The following is a 20,438-nucleotide window of genomic DNA, read 5'->3' as shown; positions in this document are numbered from 1 at the left end:
CACAGGCATTGTCTTCGATTTGTGATAAATCTCTGTGCACTTCTTCCTGTTCAACCCACTATTTCTTCTCTCGCGCTATACGATATCTCCCTCTGCCTCTCCGTTTCATCCTCTTTGTGTCTCTGGATTTTATTGAATTTTTATCAGACTGTATTTATTCATCAATAATTAAAGAGCATTAATCTTGTGATACAGAAATGAAGAGAGCGAAATAACAATATTCAAAGATCATTTAATTGTTGAATAAAAAATAGAACGTGTAAACTTATCTGTAGATCTACCATTAACGATGCTTCTGTCAATTGACGATTAAATTTTTGTTGCAGTCGTTAATCGTAATTAACGATTATTAGTCACTGGAATGAGGATTTTGCGCACTTTAAAATTTCGATGAACATCACTAAAGAAGAAGAATCTTCAAAAAATTTGCTTTACGTACTATATGTTATAATAATACTTTACTTTGAATATTTTTATATGGATTGTATAGATATCTTTGCAACTCCCAATCTTCCACAAATGCATAAAATCCGCGCATTCTGATGATGAAATTTCTACTTTAGTTGTTAAACATCTTTCGACTTTAATCAATTGTTGATCTAACTGATTTTAGTTGAATGATTAACGACTAACTGCCGCGAGTTTCCTTGCAGTAAAATTACGTGCAAATAACTGTGTCCATTAACTTGTTCTAAGGAAAGAAAAATATGTGCTTGGTTTCTATTGGTTTATGATGCAGACATAATTTTCTGTTATTTTTCTTGTTCTGTTAATTTAAGATTACCGTACCGTATTTGGTTTTATAATTTATACAACGAGACGAGACTGTAGACAAAATGTTCACGTACTTGAATGGCCGCAACTATTGGCTGCCATCACTCGTCGATCCTTAGGAATGAAACAATACAATACTATATCAGTAAGTAGCAACAATGTTCCTATGACAGGAGTCCATCGTAAACCTTTGGAACACGTTTCGTTGGACACAATACAGTTTCTTACATCCAAAAGAATTTCAATAGTAATTCTCAGTTTTTCAATAGCATTCATAAATCTGCAGATTTTCGAGGAGTTTATGGTTACGAGCGGCAAGTATTGTTACCCTCGTTACTAATCGAACGTGACGTGGTGCAAATAGCTTGGAAATGATAATTTTCGAACGTTGTCAATTTGTAAAGTATAATAAAATTTCACTTATATGAATTTTGTCGTGATAAAATTTTGAAGTTCGATATGATAATGTTTAATTTAATTGAAAATTTTAATCAAATTCCATTTAAACGCTAATTGATAATTGACTTAATCTAGTTTAATCAACTATTTGACAATTAATTCCATTAATTCGATTAAATCAATCGATTATGTTTTAATAATTAACTTCAATCGTAAACATTAATGAAATTGAAAATTTTTATTGATTAATGACCAACTCTGATTCAACGAAGAGATCAATTCGATCTGATATTTATATCATTAGTGTAAGTCGTATAAGTGATTGAATCACTGAATTTGAGATCGTTTATGAAGAAATCGACCCAGAAAATTTTTTTTCTGTTAGGAATTGTCAGCAGCAAATAACATTCTGATATTAAAATATTCAAAAAATAATGGTTCGGATAAAAGAGGCTACACTGTACTTTGAACAGAAGATGTTCTTTAAACTTTAATCAACATGATAGTTTCACAAGTCCAGATAATTGTAAATACTAATTTTATTATTTTACATTAGATTTCAAAAGTCAATTTTATCGTGCTGTGATATTCTACTCCACATAGCTGTAACAATGTTGAAGAATAAAATAATTATTCTTTCTAAAGTAATTCTTTTTTTCTTATAACTTTGAGATTAAATTATATTAAATTATATCGAGGAAAAGCAAATATCCGAATACTTCTACGCTTATTCAATGAAATAGTTGTGAATCTTTCTCTCCAGAAATATGAAATTAAATTACGTTCTATCAAAAGGAAGCACGTATCCATACTTATCTAAATATCCATACATATCTGGATATTATTGACCGACAATGTACGTAAAATCATCCTTCCGTGAATAGAATTGTCGAACATGAGCGAATAACCAGAAAATTGGTTGATGATAACATTGCGGTGGTAACTCGTTGATGACATTAAGGGAGGCGAGAATAATAACAGTGACGATAGTGGTTCCAGTAGCGTGGGCAGGAGCGGTGGCAGCGGTAGCTGATGATAATAGTAATCAGCTTAGTCAATGGTATCGTTGATGATAATAATGTTGGCAGAATGAAACATCAAAAGTTAATTTTTAATCTAATCTAAAGTTTTATTATTTATTCTATTCGAAAATTTTATCACAAGATTATCGGTGAATTTAGAAATCAATTCGAATTCGAATGTAACGCCAAATATTGAATACAATGTGAAATTTATAACGTAATTGAATTTAATATAATTCGATTGATTTATTTGAATATTCGATGGATAGATTTAACACGTTTGATAAACCCAATAATTACAATTCTAAAAGTATCGTTATGATCTATTATATCTACATAACTTTCTTATTTATTATACCTATTTAATGTAAAAACATTTTTGAAAAGAATTCAAGATTATTAAAGATTATTAAAGCTTTGCCTACGCTAAATGAATTGTTATATGGTCTTCTTTACGAAATTATAACGATTTAAAATATTGATTTTTCAATTTTTTCATCGTTAATAGTAGTAGAAAAAAATCGATGGATTTTATTATGAACTTCAATTACATAAGCTATTTGTACCTCGGCAAGTTTATATAAACGGAATTTTACTGTATATTTGTCATTTGATTTTTTCAATCATTTATGAAAAAAATAAGAGATCATTAGTCGTTTTCAATGTCAGTACTGCATGTAATATAATACTGGCATCGACGAAGAACAAAATGACGATTACATGATCAACCACCCATGAAATGGTGAAATCATAATTGCAGTTACGATAATTTCTGCATTCTTTATAGAATGCGTACTACGTTGTTGTGTTTCATAATATTTGGTTGACGATTAACGAAAAGATGAGTCATCAAATATTTGCATCATTCGCATAATTACTACTAGAAATCACGTTGACACGTAAAGTATCAATCAATAAACGAAAGCAGAACATAAATGAAGAGTGAATCATTTACATTTTCAATAAATGATAGTATCAAAATAGAAAAAATAAGAAAATTAAATAATACATACATTCCCCAATTGTACGTGATGTACAATTGTAGCAGTATAATATAAGTAGTATAATATAAACAATACAATGTAAGATATACATAGAGTTACTTTAAAATTCGAATAAAATAATTGTTCATAAGTGAAGTAATTACCGGTTATTGAAAAAATAAAAAAGAAACCAACATCACACGGAGTTCCCAAGCGGTCACCCATCTAAGTACTATCCGCCGTGCCCAGCACTGCTTAACTTTCGTGATCGGACGAGAACGAGTGCATTCAGTCCGGTTTGAACGTTGGTTGAAAATATTTTCTCAATATTTGGAATATATGCATCTTTATTTTAATTAAATTTATTCGTAATTATAAGTTGTATAAGTGCAATAATATGATTTCTTTTAATTTTCTCATTTCATTCGCTTTCATTCTTTGAACTGTCTCCACTATGCAATCATTTAAAAATCATGGCCGAGAAAAGTAATATTTAGAGAATGAAATATTTCTTCGAATACTTATAGGACTCTTATTCATATAATCACCAAATGATATTAACTTTATATAGAATATAATTATATAAAATTATATAACTTTATATATAATATGTAATATAAATACATGCATCAAATACATACAATTAATATAAATTTGATATAATTTGCTTATTACAGGAGTATATTACGGCTGCTATATAAGTCATGGTTAATTGTACAACAAATCAGTACATTAAATACATAAAATTAATGGTTCTTCTAACAAAAATAAACGTAGTAATGTATTATCACCGACGAGGTATATGAATAGTTCCAGCATCCAATGTGTTTTTTCAGACAACGATTTTGGGAATAGCTGACGACATTCCAATTACCCTCTACTATGCTGTCGTACCGATTCAGGCAAGTTTTGTACTGCGAAAATCAAAAACCACGAACAATGCCGCCTGATTTATATAGAGAATTAATCACTGAATAGAACATGGGGATACTTCATCAATCAAGGAATATAACGATTTAAAAAAGAGATTGACGAAAATTTAGATGAAAAAATTAGTATACATTTAACTATACACACATATTTAAAAATATTAGAAAAATATTTATTGAAATATGATATCTATAAGAACAACATAATTAGACATGACGTATCTGATATACACATATGCAAATTCACTTGAATGAATTCAACTAGAATGAATTACACTTATCCAACTAAACAATTCCATGAAAGATTGAAATTATGAAAAAAATAATTCCAAAAATATTCATTGGAATAAAGAACTGCGAATTATAACTTATTTTAGCCAAAAAAAAAAAATTAATTCTTGCAATGCGGTCTGTTTTTCCATACTAGGAAGCGCATACTGAAAATCATTCTAATAATGAGATATTTTACATTAAAAGTTTTTCGAAAAACCAATTTATAACAAAAATCGCTCAGCGGTTGTCTTCGCCGAGCCACCGCATCGAGTATCATGTTGCCCTGGTAAACCAGTCGAACTTTTAGCCAGAATTTGCTTCTCCTTCACGAGATATAAATGTTTAAACTTTATTAAAGAAACAGAATTACCAGCAGAACAACTAAGCGGCCGGATTTGACGTGCCACCTCTTCGAGTAACACGATCTCCTGATATAACAGTCAAATATTTAACCAGAAATACCTCCTGGTACAAGATATACACCTGTTTAAAGTTTTTTCGAAAAACAGAAATTATCAGAAGACCCGCTCAGCGGCCGGCTTTGTTGTGCCACCGCTTCGAGTGTCATGTTCTCCTGATATATGGTCCGAATCTTCAGCTAGAAATTCTGTCTGGTTCAGAGTACATACTTTCTTAAATTTTTTTCGAAAAACCAAATTATCAGGAGATCCGCTCAGTGGCCGGCTTTGTCGTGCCACCTATTCGGGTGTCATGTTCTCCTGATGCATCGCTCGAATTTTCAGCTAATATTTCTGCCTTGTTAACGAGATATACCTGCTTAAAGTTTGGTCAAGAAACCAAATAATCAGAAGATCCGTTTAGCGGCCGGTTTTGTCGTGCCACCTCTTCGAGTGTCATGTTCTCCTGATGCACCTCTCGAATTTTCAGCTAGAATTACTGCCCAGTTCACGAGATATACCTGCTTAAATTTTTTTCAAAGAACCAAATTATCAGGAGATCCGCTCAGCGACCAGCATTGTCGCGCCACTTCTTCGAGTGTCGTGTTCTCCTGATGCAACTTTCGAATTTTCAGCTAGAATTTCTGCCTAGTTCACGTGATATACCTGCTTAAATTTTTTTCAAAAAACCAAATTATCAGGAGATCCGCTCAGCGGCCGGCAATGTCGTGCCACCTCTTCGAGTGTCATGTTCTCCAGATGCACCTTTCGAATTATCAGCTAGAATTTCTGCCTGGTTCACGGGGTATAATTGCTGAAAGTTTTTTCAAAAAACCAAATTATCAGGAGATACGCTCAGCGGCCGGCATTGTCGTGCCACCTCTTCGAGTGTCATGTTCTCCTGATGNCACCTTTCGAATTTTCAGCTAGAATTTCTGCCTAGTTCACGAGATATACCTGCTTAAATTTTTTTCAAAAAACCAAATTATAAGGAGATCCGCTCAACGGCCAGCATTGTCGTGCCACCTCTTCGAGTGTCATGTTCTCCTGATGCACCTTTCGAATTTTCAGCTAGAATTTCTGCCTAGTTCTCGAGATTTACCGGCTTAAATTTTTTTCAAAAAACCAAATTATCAGGAGATCCGCTCAGCGGCCAGCATTGTCGTGCCACCTCTTCGAGTGTCACGTTCTCCTGATGCATAGTTCGAATTTTCAGCTAGAGATTCTTCCTGGTTCACGGGGTATAATTGCTTAAAGTTTCTTCAAAAAACCAAATTATCAGGAGATCCGTTCAGGTGCAGGCTTTGTCGTGCCACCTCTTCGGGTGTCGTGTTCTCCTGATTCATGGCTCGAATCTTCAGCTAGAAATTCTTCCTTGTTCAGGGTACATGCTTGCTAAATTTTTTTCGAAAAACTAAGGAGATCCGCTCAGCGGCTGGCTTTGTCGTGCCACCTCTTCGGGTGTCATGTTCTCCTGATACATTGTTCGAATTTTCTGTTAGAAATTCTTTCTGGATGACGAGATATACCTGCCTAATGTTCATGTATCTTCTTCTAACATTATATGTCTCGTAAAATCGACTAAAGGGATGTTTTAATAATAATAGGAACACATTATATGGTGCAAATTTTTGTTTGACAGAAATGATGGGTGAAATTTGAAGATTTAATGAAATGAAACTTTATATCTTTCTTCATTTGTTGAGATGATCTCATCTCGTTTATGCGTTGTTTTTGAAAGAATATATTAAATGGCGTTATTAATTATTGTGCAAGGGACGTTATAAATTAGTTAGCTATGCCTGAACTTGAATAAGGCTAATATTTGTTATAGAATGGTATGTAATAAACTGAGGATTCTTTAAAATTCTCACGCGAAGTAAACATCAATTGCTAACTACTTTTAGAATTACACAGATCTTTATTAGAGTAAGATAAGATTAAGATAACATTCAATAATTTCCTGATGTAGAAATGTTGTGTGTGATCTCTTTTTGTCGCGTTTATATATTTTTTTCTGATTGACCGTATCATAGATTCATATCATGACAAATTTCTAACATATATATGGCATATAAATTTGAAGAAACATAGATTGCAGATTCCTTATTTAAAGATTCTTTTGCTCCTAAGCGGATTATGTAAAATATTGTCCTATTCGTCAGGGAACAATTCGCTGGAGGATTCGCTGCTTATAACATCTTTTTAAATTAATTGCATGGAGATTCTTGCTGCAAAAATTGTTTTACCTATAAAGATACTACTTTATATAATCAAAATTTAATTCAATAAATAATTCTGAAAGCAGACGTGAGATTACTGTATTTCCATATTTTTTAATTTCTATTTTCATCACTAGTAGTGCTACAGTGCAAAACTTGCCTAAATCGGTACAAAATGTAACATGAAAATGGTAAGGAGGTCCTGAGACCTTCCAATCGTGGGCCGAAAAAATATATTGTATGCGAGGTCTATTCATATACCTCGTCTGTGCTATTATAAAAGAGTACATATAGAGTAATGATTTCTTCAATACCACAGAATTTGAATATATTTAGTACAGATATACAATTTCCATAAATTTTTCTCTTCAAATATTAAACTACGATATTAAACGCAGTGTTCATGTATTTTTACACAATGAACAGAACTAAATAGGAATTTATTTCATCATGTTATAGTAAATATTTTGCTTCGATATTTATATATCTTTGCACATTCTATGCATTTGTATATTTCTGTATCTTCAAATTTCTCAGAAATGTATAAAAATCCAAAGTCTAATATTATTGTATTAATTTCATCTATTGATTGACCGTTATATTTAAAAAATTAATAAGAGCCGCTGTACAGAGGGTTTAAATTTAATCAATCAATGTTTGAATCTATTTGTGGCATACTTCAGTTACTAAATACTAAGATGAATATGAGGACTATATGGAAAATACAGAAATTAATCCTCAATAAAACCTGTGCCATAGAAACATACTTTTTTCATCAAAGCCTTTAGTTAATACAACAGTTCAGTTGTAATATTGTAATAATTAGAATTATAATAATGCGTTCATGCATTTAAGGGAAACTTAAAGATATAAATATCCACACAATGTACACAATATGTAAAAAATATTCAAAGTACAGTATTTATTATAACATTTAGTAGATGAAAGAGAATCCTATTTAAGTTCCATTTTCTTACGTATGTTCATAAAATAAATATGTACATAAAAATTCGCAGTCTAGTTTTCACAGTAATTATATTATAATAATCATATCATTATGACTAGACTGCGAATATTTACACATTTTAAATTAAATCTAAATCTAAATATATATATATATATAAAAATGGAAATTTGTTTTACGTGTTAACTATTATAACAGGTTTACTTTGGATAAAATTTGAACCTTATCAGTGTTAAAATAAATCTTTCAACATTGCACAGCCGTGTACATTTCTGTATATTATATGCATTCTGTGGATTTTTAATATTTCCCAAAAATACATAAGCGTCTGCAGTTTAATAATACTAAATTGCACTATGTCAATTGAGGATCTTATAAAAAAAATATATTTACGTGTTACAAGTACTTTTTAATGAGAAGTGATTTATACTAATTGCTCTTGATTGCTCCTGAGCTTCCATATAAGCAATAGAAGAAAAGGAAGAAGGAGACAAAATATGAAATAAATGATTAAACGTTCTTTCTGTAACGTCTCTTTATATACTCTGTAGTTTCTCGCGATCACCGTCGAGATTCTCGCGGATAACAGTGAGCGAATAATACGCATTAACAAGGTAAAACGCGATTGTTACATATATTAAAAGGATCACAGGGCGATGGGAACGGCACTTATTATTATCTGCCTCTCCGACGATTATTCGTCAGCAATATTAATCATCTGCTGCTCCCAACGCGAAATACTTTAAAAAATATATTTTCTGTCGCAGATTTTTATCCTACGTATTGTTCTTTTTGTCTTTAAATGAATCGCCTCTTATCTTATTTACAGCACTTGTACAACTTTTCCCTTGAGTCATCGAATCGTTTCTTCTCTAATTGCTCGATTATCGTCTTAGGTCTACGTGTCAAGTTTAATTAGCACTTACTCGCCGTTATATATCTATACCTTAACGCAATGTTCGTCAATGTCTTTTTAAATCGAGAATTTTTTGTAGAAAGAAACGAGCAATTGTTACGTAGTTCGAGTAATGAAACTCGGTCGACAAAGTCGTTCGATGATAAAACGTGCTGTCGATTTTCTTCACGCATTACGAAGCATTGAGACAACAATAGTGAAGGAGAGTGGCACAAAAACGTTAAAAGAAACTCGAACAAACTGGTTCGTATACCAGCCGTTACGTGACAAAACATTGAGCTGTAATCGAAGCGAAAGGAAATTAAAAGGAACATCCAAAGTAACTCTCGTACTTTGGCCAAGTGAATCAACTATTTCAAAAGTATTTTTATATATTTCAATGCTTTGTTTGTTCGTCAACGAACTCGCGACCTGCGCGATGCGCTCGTGTATTGTGAAACTTTTATGTTCCGTTATTCATTACGTATGTCCCATAAGTATTCGTAACTCGTATGGGAATGGTGGCTGCAAACTAACCGTACATACGAATTTAGGAATTAATTTTCGTTTCTGAATGCGTGAAAGTATGTGAGCTTCCTCAAGAACGATTTATATTAAATATCGTTCTACGTAAAACTACTATGATTTACAGCATGATTTATAGATAAAACGGCCAGCCGTTGAAATACAGAACAAGAACAATATATAACATGCGTGTCAATAACAATATGACACGAAGATGTCTCGTTTGTGAATCGCTATTTGTCTAGTGTATCGCTAGGCATCGTTTATATTGCATTTGTTATTTCCTTGTAAAAAAGGAAATGTCGAAACGACAAAGTTCGATTGTCCTGTCAATTTAAAAATACATAAATCGAATATTCGCTTGAACTCTGTTACGCAACAATGTCCATATCGGTGGAGGAATTCGGTGTGGTAGGAGCCAAACTACCAAGAGTATCTTCGTCTGGTAGAGCATGTTGACAGCCACCCTGTGCTGGACTTAATGGTGGTAGATGAGGTGAGGAGAGCATGGGATCACCACTATGGATAGGACCGTTACCATCGTCCTCCATTAGATCTTCGAGTTGCGACATACTTAAGCTCGTTGCTTCCTCGGTAACCAATTCTGGAATCTATAGAATATAAAAAATAACATATCATTATAACAACGTTGTAACAAAAGGGATATTTCGATGTTGAAAAGTTGAGAAATCAACATCAAAATATATGAGAAAAACTTGTTAGATATAGCTAAAGATATACTATAGAGATCTATTATCCAAGTAGATTGCAGATTTTTATGCAAATTCATATTTTCGAGAGTATAGTTTAGGAAATCAAACTTCGGCGTCTATTTGATGAAAATAAATGTTCTGTGACTGCATTCTGTGCAATTTTGCAGTTGAACAAGTTTCTTACAAGTGCATAAAAATCCGTGTATCTATGATATATGCATATCCCATCCTATATAGTGGAAGTATAGTAGTAGTGGAAAAACGAGCGGAAGCTTAGAACTAACAATAAGTGGAAATAGTAGGAGTAAAGAAGAAAAGGACGCGATATCGTATGTAAAACTACTTATTTATATGCGCACACTCGTAAAAGAAAGATAGACAAAGAAAGACAAGAGAGCGAGGATGAATAAACAAGTGATTTCGTAGCTACATGGTAGTCTGATCAGAACAGATGTGAATTATGATACCAGTCTCGGGAACGAAGCGAGCGTTTATTCGGATCAAGGATCGTGAAACGATCAGCGGTATATATCGGCGTTGATCGGCATAACCTTGACGAAATTCATAGCAGTCTCGGTGTCGTGACAGCCGCCGTCGCGCGAGGATGCACACCATTGAGAATGTATACATATTCACCTCGTTCCTGAATGAAGACACATGATGTTCATGATAGGACAAGGAAGAATAATACAGTTCCTGGCCATTGAGTTCGAATCTACTATTACTATATGGACTAAAATCTTTCATCTTTTTAACTACAATACTATATCATAAACAGTAGATTGATCTTTTGATTATTTAAATTACTATTCAGTCCGTAAACGTTTTTATATATATATAGTTATTAATCTATTGCTATACAACTACAGAATCAAATTCATTACTAAAATGCGGATTTTTATGTGTACGATAATTATAATATACAAATGTATTTAAAGTAGAGTTTGTATTAGCATAGATTAGCATTATAATATTAGCATAAATTATTCGTTATAACAGAAATAAATCTCTATTTATGTTTTATTTTCTTCATTGTGTTAACAAAAGTTTAAAAATGTATATAAATTTACAGTCTAGTCATTACTATTGCAGATTTGTACATTTATAGGAAATTTCAAAATGCTAATATGGAAAAATATATAAAATATCCAAAGTAGACTATTTATTATAATACTTAGTAGAAGAAACAAATTTTTATATAAAAAAAATTTCTTCAGTTATATTTATTAAAATTTAGAAATCCACAGTCTATTCAACCTGAACATCCTTGCATCTTCATCCGTCAGCAATTTATTCGACTTGAATCCAAAATATTTCGATCCTGTTTAAATCTATGCACTCATTCTTGATCACCACATTACGATTTGAATTAAATTTCTTTTAGAAGTTCAATGTATTCAGTAGAATAATACAAAACATATGATATTACATCAAGGAAAATATTTACAAGTTATTTACAAGTTACCTAGCCACAGGAAACATAAACGTATACACTCTCATTCAAAAATTTGGAGCACATTAAGATTTTAAAAGAAACAACTTCTTCTAGTAAACAAATATTTTATTCATAATATTATCTTTCTATACTGAGATTTTAATTAATTATATTTAAAAATCAACGTTATGTTCATATGTGTTCTTGTTCCTCGGACAAATGTACAAAGAAGTTTGTTCCAAAAATAAAAGGTGCTTCAAATTTTTGAACGTATAATATACATGCATTATTGTACTATTATACGTATTGTTATTATATATATTGTTACATTTATAATACAGCATATTATACCGCCTTATTTTATGATCGCTTTAGAATACCTATTTCTTTATCGAAAACTTCTAACAAACTTTACTTCATTTAATATTTCAAATTATCGCATATAATATAAATGTAAATGAAGTAATACATTTGCTAGTAGAGTTTAATATGATTACCTTGCGTTGTTCGAGCTTATTTCGGGGAAAAGCGTTTAACATGCTACCGGAAGTCGAGGCCCAACTGAAGTCGGATACCGGTAAACCATGCGCCTTTGCCTGCAATTCTAACTCTTGAACCCGTAAAAGGAGTCGACGATTCTGATGTTCCAGTTGCTTGTGTCTGAGTTCGTTCTGCTTCATCCTTGTCAACTCGTTTTTTAACAACTTTATGTATTCGACCGAAGACTTGAGTATCGTGCCCTTGTTCGGCCTCACATCTCGAACGATTTCGTAATACCTGAAACAGAAATCAGAATTAATTAATAAAATCTAATGGTATAAAATTTATATTATATTATTATTGATTCCTGATCTATTATTTAATTTATTTAAATATTATTTAAATATTTTAATTATTATTCTATTATTTTAATTACTTTCAAATATTTTATTCAACAAATATTTCCTCAAACAAAACTGTTCAAAAATCACTATTCGTTGATATATACATTTCTTGTACATATCACTTTACCTTGAGCGAAACTGTCTCATAGTTTTGTCGCAGTTAACAAGTGCTTTTGTAAATATAATTGTTATTTTGCAAGTGATAAAATTTTAAACGATAACTTTAAAAGAAGAATGTACTCTTTGTTAAAATACAGATGATCGACAGAAGGAAGTTTAAACGCAAAGATAACAATTTTATAAAATGGAATTACATTAAAATTAACGAATAGATATAATGTACATCGCAAAATATTTAATTGCTATCAATATTGTAAAAGAATGTCTAATATAAGAATTATTAATATTAATAATATAATACATTAAGTCAAATATTAACTTTAAACTTTCTTTTACCCGCCACTGATTTTACATACTATATTTTATTATTCATAACTCAGTATCTTATTGCTCGTAGATGAAAGATAGATCGTGATACTTTGAGTTGTTATTATAATTACAATATTGAAGCGAAATTTATAAAGAAGAAACTTTATTTATGATAGCCATTAAAAAGATCAATTTTTAAACCTTGGAACTTGACTACATGAAAGTGAGTATAATACGAATCGAAAAATACTTAAATATGTCAGTCAAAAGATAGTCGACAGTGAGAGAGTTTCAACGAAAACGGGGTCGTATCAGAATGTTTGCCATTATAATTAGACTCGTTTCGTTATCGAGGTGAGACTCGAGATACAGTAACTCGGTTTACTCGCAGTTTCGTACATCTTTCTTTCGTATGGTGCCAACCTTGGAAAGAGGTGGTACTTCGGTAGACAACCGTACCAGGTATTGCTCGTTATTTTCTTCCTCGCAAATTTATTACGTAACGCTAAAGACACGATATAGAGAGACACGAAATCGAGTAAATTTAAGTTGGTGAAACTCTTTCGAAAGCTGATTATTGTTTGTTTTTCGTTCTTGTTTCATCCGTTCATTCTACAGTCGAGTTGTTTTTAAGATTTTTAACACATTCGCTACTAGCGTCACACATGTATGACTTTTTAAAGTAAATTGAAACGCTTGACTAAAGGAAGTCAATACATTGCATATCTTTATATAATTTTATACTTTTGTGAGTAGTATATATATATATGTGTGTGTGTATTAGTATATATTAGTAAATATAAAATAAGCAAAATGTGGATAATTTATTAATAGAATATAGCTTGGAAAGTATAACCTTGGTAGAATGTTGTTTTAAGTATTAAGTGTTATAAAAAGCACTATATTTTAAATATTTTATATTTAATTTATTTAACGCGAGAGATAAAAATATACAGAATACAAACAGAACACGTCATGTTACATTAACAATATTGTTAATATAATATTTATGTTTATACATTTATAATATTTATATATTTTAATAGATACATATGTTCAATTTGCATACATTGAAGTATGTAAGTCGAATGCATGCACTGAAATATGAAATTACGAATGAAGTTGATACTAAAATAGATTTTGCGCATTCCGTCTAATTTCGCATTTTATAATTTCTTATAAATACATGAAAATTCGCAGCCCAATAACTTGAATATTTCATGCATATTTTACATATTATTTTGAAATCTTTTAAATTTCCACAAATGCATAAACATCCGCGGTCTAGACTAGATGATTACTCATAAGATGAAAACTTTTCGCTGCATTATTACTGTGATAAATATCGTGAAACTGAAAAAACGTACTTACGGGTCGTTAGTTTTAGGCAAGAGAGTGCCGAGCTCTTTAATTCTGTCGTTGATGTTGAATCGTCGCCGTCTCTCGACTAAAAGTTATAATAATAATATGAATTATAATTAGAACGTTACGGTTGTGTCCGGACATATTTTTGCATATTTTTATATCGGATATAGACACACGCAAGCTAACGACGGTAAGCTGCATCGATAACAGATGTGTTAGTTAACGACGACTCCATTGACTATTATTACTAACAATAGGTAGATACAGTTATCTCTATTCTTTTTCAGCTTAATACGTGGTTGTACATATTTCTTGTTCACATGTGTAGAATCCATTGTGCTTTGTACAGTATTGCGTCTTATAACCATAAAATTATTCTAACATGTTCAACTCTTTCTTTTTTTATTTTTATATGTAATATAGTTATTTCGTTATACGCTGTACGAATATGTATGATTTATTGCACTTTGCATAAAACACACTGTGTTTCAAACTACTCTAAAATTTTCTTTTTTATTTCAACACTGGGCATTATTTTTCCAATAGTCTGTCTTTAAACATTTATTATATGTAGCTATTAATTCTTATATAGGTATGAGGCACAGGATATAATAGGATAAATATTTAAAGTATGTAAATATCATAAAAATTGTTGTTTTATTGTATCAATTCAATCTTGTGTAGTTTACAGCTTAATTCCCAGTATTTTTTTTAACAAAGAAAATGACACTTTTTTTTTATCATGATTACATATGGCGAGCTGGGAGAAGATAATTAGAGTGTCAAAAATAATCCCTGTTGTACAAACATACTCTTCTTTTTAAAACCTTCATTCGATTGGACAATTTCGTTATAATATCATAATAATTAATTATTATATTATATTACAATGTAATAATATAATATATAACATAATGATCATATTATAATTAAACGAAAGTGTATTTTCATGATATAAATTAGTTTTGAAGCAAAGTGATTTACACTGATTGGTGTCTGAATCCTAAATGACACATCGTACAAAATTGAAAAATGTTTAATAATTTTATAATTATAAGACGCTGTATATTTCATATGTTCGCTTATAAGCCGCTTGGCTCGAATAAAATAAAAAAAAAATCTCATTGGAAAAGTACAAATATCAGAAACAAAAAGATCATAATGAACGTCTCGCTCCATGGATATTTAACAATTTGCACGATTGTAGAAATACATCGGATCCGTCGCTAACTCATTTGCAATTCAAACGACCGGTTTAGTTTTATCTGAAGCACCGAAGTAGATATATGAATAAATCATGGTTTTTCACATACTTCTAATAATTAATAGTAACAAGTTACAATATACGATATACACAGTCAATTTTATTTACTTACTCATATTATGATTATCCTTTTTTTGTCGGTCTTTGGCAAGAGCATGTATCTCCGCCTCGGTAAGTAACAGAGGTTCAGGCTTGATCTGCAATTCTGGAATATTGCTCAGGCTTCCTGATTGGCTGTCCTTTAAACTATCTCCTAATGAGTTGGCTTCAAACGATAAAATATCGTCCAGAAGATCCTCCGCCTGTAATTATACAAATTTTATATGACCAGAGGAAAATGATTAGAAATTGGGAATACCAACGAAATGGTCTGGATTTTTAGAGAATTAAAATTCTGTAGTGATGTATATTTTTAGCTTGCACTTTAATAATTTACTTTTACCTTAACTGTCTATTTTCAATCTATATTACATTAATGTATTAAAAACTGCGTAAAATTTTGAGGAAAACGTGGAACGAATAAGATTGTCTACGCTTTCAGTTTTATCGCGATACACGCAGTGTTTCACTCAACTGAAACAAAGTTAAGTTAAATGGTACTTTTCTATGATATAATTATATGGTATAAAATAATGAAAGTATAATTAAAGAATAATTTGAATAATTTTGTACATTTCTATGCGTCGATGCACTTGGAAGTAAAATTAAATACCTACTCAAATTTTTAATAATTTAACATAAATTTTTACAAACATTTATTAACCTGGACTATACTATCTGCTTATAAGTGAAAATTGCGATAGAAATCGTCACATTTTATATTTCTTCTATGATATTCATTCATCTAATTCAACTTTTAAACGCACATAGAAATATTATAGATGACGTTATATTTTCAGAATAACAATTTTGTTATATCATGTATACTTTGTCTCGTTAAGTGGATTTGATAATAAACGAACCTGCCCTCACATCTGCATTACACGTGCTATTACAATTTTATCGAACGAACTCTCCTTCACGTACAATCGAATCTCATGGACTTTATCCATCATTCTTACAAACAATAATCTTGATTTGAAAGTATGCGGACTTGTCTAATATTTTCCAAAGTTTAATAAATCAAATATCGATGACGATTAATCTTACTGTAATCTACGAATTTTTATGTCATTTTTGTTTCAACAATTAAAGATTTTAATATAAAATCATTGTAGTTACACTGATTTATTTGCCGATCCAAACAAGTTTTTTTTATTTTTCTCAAACTTAAAGATTTTTAATTTAAGAAGAAACTTAAAGATTTTTAATTTTAAGAAGATACGATTAGTTTGAAAATAACTGGAACAATGTAAACTGAGTTAAGAAAAAAGCAAGAAAAAAATGATCCAGGGGCTCATAACTAGGCTACTAATTTTTATATTTTTATGAACACACCTAAAACGTTTTATTATTATGTACATTTTGCAAAATTTTCAAATTCTTCCGTAATAAAAACATCTCCTCTCAAACTGTTCGATTAAACGCGTCGGTATTATGAAAAATCATCTGTGATTTAATTATACACAGTTGTTCTATAATGTAATTGCATGTTACAGTAATTGTGTAATACGATGAATTGTTTGTTACAGAAAAAAAACTGCAGTGTATTGAACGGAAATTAAAGATGTCATAATATTCTTTTTCCTAGAAAAAAAGCAAATATGAACAAATATAGAGAAATATTTTTGTTATAAACTTTTCAATAATAAATTGATTTATGGAATATAGATCAGATTTTAATAAACGAGAACAAAATAGAGATAAAAGTCTGAAAAAAAAGAGACACGAATGCAAGAAAAGAAATATGGAACCACTAAAATTCATAAAGATAGACAAGTTATAAAGTGAGATAAATAACGCTTTGGAACAATGAGCGGAAAGGAAGAGAAAGAGGTGGGTTGAAAGGAGACAAAAGTAAGAAATGAAATATAATTAATCGGATTAGAAAAATAAATGGTGAGAAAGGAGATTCACAAAGTGAATCGAGTGATAAGAATTCAGAAGAAACGATGTAAAACGGGCTGAGATCGCGAGTATCAGTGTTCATCGTACGGCGCTTATGGCTATTCAAGTTGCGTACGTGTAAGTTACGTAAATATTACGTAACAACAATAACCAATGTCTGTCCATGGAAGAACGTGTCGATAGAACCGTGTGTCAGAAAGACAACGGCGGCAAGAGGCGGAGCAAAGAGATAGATTTAAGCTGCACGAGAGAAAGTTGTCGAATGGGTGAGAAAACGAAAAAAAAGTCAAAGGGAAAAGTATTCGAAGACAAGACCAATTAATAAGAAAAAAGCGAACGTCTTCCTTGATCACTGAAAAGATTTCATTTACGTGCTTATGGACGGCGTTAACCTGATTGCGAGATTAAGCGATAAATCATACATATATATCAAAAAAAGTTATCAGCGACTATCAGATAATTGTGGAAATACAATTGAAAAGATATTTGAAATTGTTATTGTTTATATTATGTCGGATAAAACAATTATCATTGTTGAAATCGCATCGCACGTTTTACGTTTTCTCATGCCTCATTTCGTTTGATCATACTGTGCTATATTTTTCGTCGCGCAAGTAAAAAATTACACACGCCGTTCCATTCGATGTACAAAGTTGTTCTTTCCATTTTCGTATGTTACTTAAAAAAATAAAGAGAAGAATCATATATAGATTATTAATTAGATTGCAAATGTTTGTGCAAATTCGTATCTTTATGAACATAATTAAAAAATATATACTACACATTCTAATATATCTATACTAGACACTAACATTATCTATATTAGATAATAATATAATCTATTCAATCTATTTTTACAGATTACTGAGTCAATAAACTTTATATTTTTATGAATTTACGTAAGATTTAAAAATGCAGAAATCTATGGAATAATATGTATATAAAAATATCCAAAATAATTATTAGTATTTAATAATAAAGTTATAAATGGTAAAGTACTTTATAGTAAAGTTTTTAATAGAACTGCCATTTAAATTCTATTCTCTTAAGACTATTTCTATTTAAGTTCTTGGAATATGAAATTACTAGAATATTTCTATTTAACTTCTATTATCATAATGGAATTTCTATTTAAGTTCTATTTGCACAAAACTTCGCAATCTAATAATTTTACTTTGAATATATTGTACTTTCAATTTTTTTTTATAAATAGATGAAACTCTTCAATCTACCATTCATTAGATACACGCAACAAAAGGTATCCTTTTGAACAAAAGCTATTTTTGGAACTGGTTGAAACTGATTAAATTAACATGGCTGAAGGGCGGTTTCCCCAATAAAACTGTTAACATGTTTGCGGTACTTGTGCACTTCCATCACGACTGACATTCTCCCGTTGGTTCACCGTTTGTATCTCTGTTTCTGCTCGTATTCATGATGTGTTCGCGTTCCTTTGCTTCGTATAAACCAAGTTGCACGTTACGAAACGCAAGTACGGCGTCGTTCACAAATATTAGCATCATTCAGAGCGTTCGTAGCCGTCAAACGTTTTTTACCTAGATAAGTTGTTATCAAGGCGCTATCCGTTATCAGCGTTTTCAGCCCTTGATCGGGAAAGATTTATATGCTCGTCCAAAGCGGTCGGAAAAGCTGCCGCTTATCGTGATTATCTTACGCGTCTTCGTCGTGGGTACACGTTAAATAATAGATCCCCTCCTCCCCAAAAAAAAGAAAAAAAAAAGGAGAAACGTCTTAAATTACAACGACCGAAGTTTCGTAGGAATCAGAGATCACGATGTGTTGCTATGGATCCACACGCATTTGTGATTATGCGTGGATACGCTTACGCGAGCAACGTCAATCGCTGACATGTCTTCTACATACATACATACATACATACACTAAATACATACGAAATATATAGAGGATAGAAGGTACGTAAGCAGTTCTGCGGGCTTCATTATTCTTCGCCTCTCGTGAATTTTTTAAACGTTAAGCTTCGATGGTCTTCTGTTGAAACGATAAAGGACGCGATAAGCGTCGATTAAACTGGCTTAATTGATATCGATCCCTCGTTGATTAATTCGCAAACGCGGATCGATCGAGCTCGGGTGTAGTAAGTTCTCTTCGCATTCATCCTGCTTCATCTTGTTCATTTTTCGTCTCGAACAATTCTAGGTCTCGCGTCTGTCTGCGCATTCGTCCTCATTATGAAATGCAGCGTTGATAGATAACGCAACAACGCGATAACGCGATAAAACGACAATGTATGATAACGTGGCAACTCGATACAATTACGTAGGGTGGGACGAACGTGGTGCCGAGATGCGGGCGAAATGTGCAGAAAAGAAGTTAGTGAATTATAACGCATGCTGGATAAATTCAAGCATTCAAACGAGTCGAATTCAACTCACCTTGCACCTTCGGGTTATTATATTGAACACTGGCATGTTGTCGTTGCTTGAATGGGATCCGACGATGAAAATGAAAACCGTGTGTTCGTGCGGTCAAGCAGAGACATGTGCGCACATGGAGACGTACGCGTTCACGCACGTGGCGGAGGAGAGCGCGATCGCGGTGTCGGTTTAAACGTGCAAACGCAAAAGGAGACTCGGCAATCAGTAAATAATTCACTTTCTCACTGACTCTAGCGTACGTACGATATGATAATCGAATTGATTGGAGTTATCCTTAAGTAAGGCCGATAATGAGGGAATTGTACTGTTCCAATTTCAGATAAATTTCAACATTATTGCCGTCGTTATCATTGCCATCACTAGCATCGTCATTGTCAACGTCATCATCACCACTTTCGACGTCATTGTTCAGTGGCAGAGTCTCTTTATTTCCCTGTTTCTCTCTGCTACCTTACGTTCAGTCTTTTTCTTCGAAGAGGAAGGAACGTCGATCGTAACTCCTGATTAACATTACGAGCCTCGCTAACTATCCTCCGCTTC

General features: G+C 31.7%; 1 protein-coding gene and 1 pseudogene across 5 annotated transcripts in view; both read right to left on the bottom strand.

Moving 5' to 3' along the window:
• Positions 1-3,366: 3,366 nt before the first annotated feature.
• Positions 3,367-3,488, bottom strand: LOC122527802 (annotated as a pseudogene).
• A 4,993-nt stretch (positions 3,489-8,481) lies between these two features.
• The window catches only part of LOC122527745 (transcription factor EC), a 22,883-nt gene continuing 10,926 nt past the window's right edge, over positions 8,482-20,438 (bottom strand). For 2 of the 5 annotated variants that reach the window (XM_043652197.1, XM_043652196.1), the window contains exons 4-7: positions 15,587-15,776; positions 14,217-14,292; positions 12,030-12,309; positions 8,482-9,995 (exon numbers count right to left, since the gene is read on the bottom strand). In XM_043652197.1, coding sequence (XP_043508132.1) covers positions 9,756-9,995; positions 12,030-12,309; positions 14,217-14,292; positions 15,587-15,776 — 786 coding nt within the window. In that variant the 3' untranslated portion in view covers positions 8,482-9,755. Of the gene's footprint in view, positions 9,996-12,029; positions 12,310-14,216; positions 14,293-15,586; positions 15,777-20,438 lie in introns of those variants that run through there. The other 3 variants (XR_006306405.1, XR_006306406.1, XR_006306407.1) reach the window with 3 other exon arrangements.

The sequence above is a fragment of the Frieseomelitta varia genome, unplaced genomic scaffold, assembly GCF_011392965.1.
Source record: "Frieseomelitta varia isolate USP_RPSP 00005682 unplaced genomic scaffold, Fvar_1.2 scaffold_231, whole genome shotgun sequence".
Lineage (NCBI taxonomy): Eukaryota > Metazoa > Arthropoda > Insecta > Hymenoptera > Apidae > Frieseomelitta > Frieseomelitta varia.
Note: the sequence above shows the minus strand (reverse complement) of the source record. Positions and strands in the feature narration are given on the sequence as shown.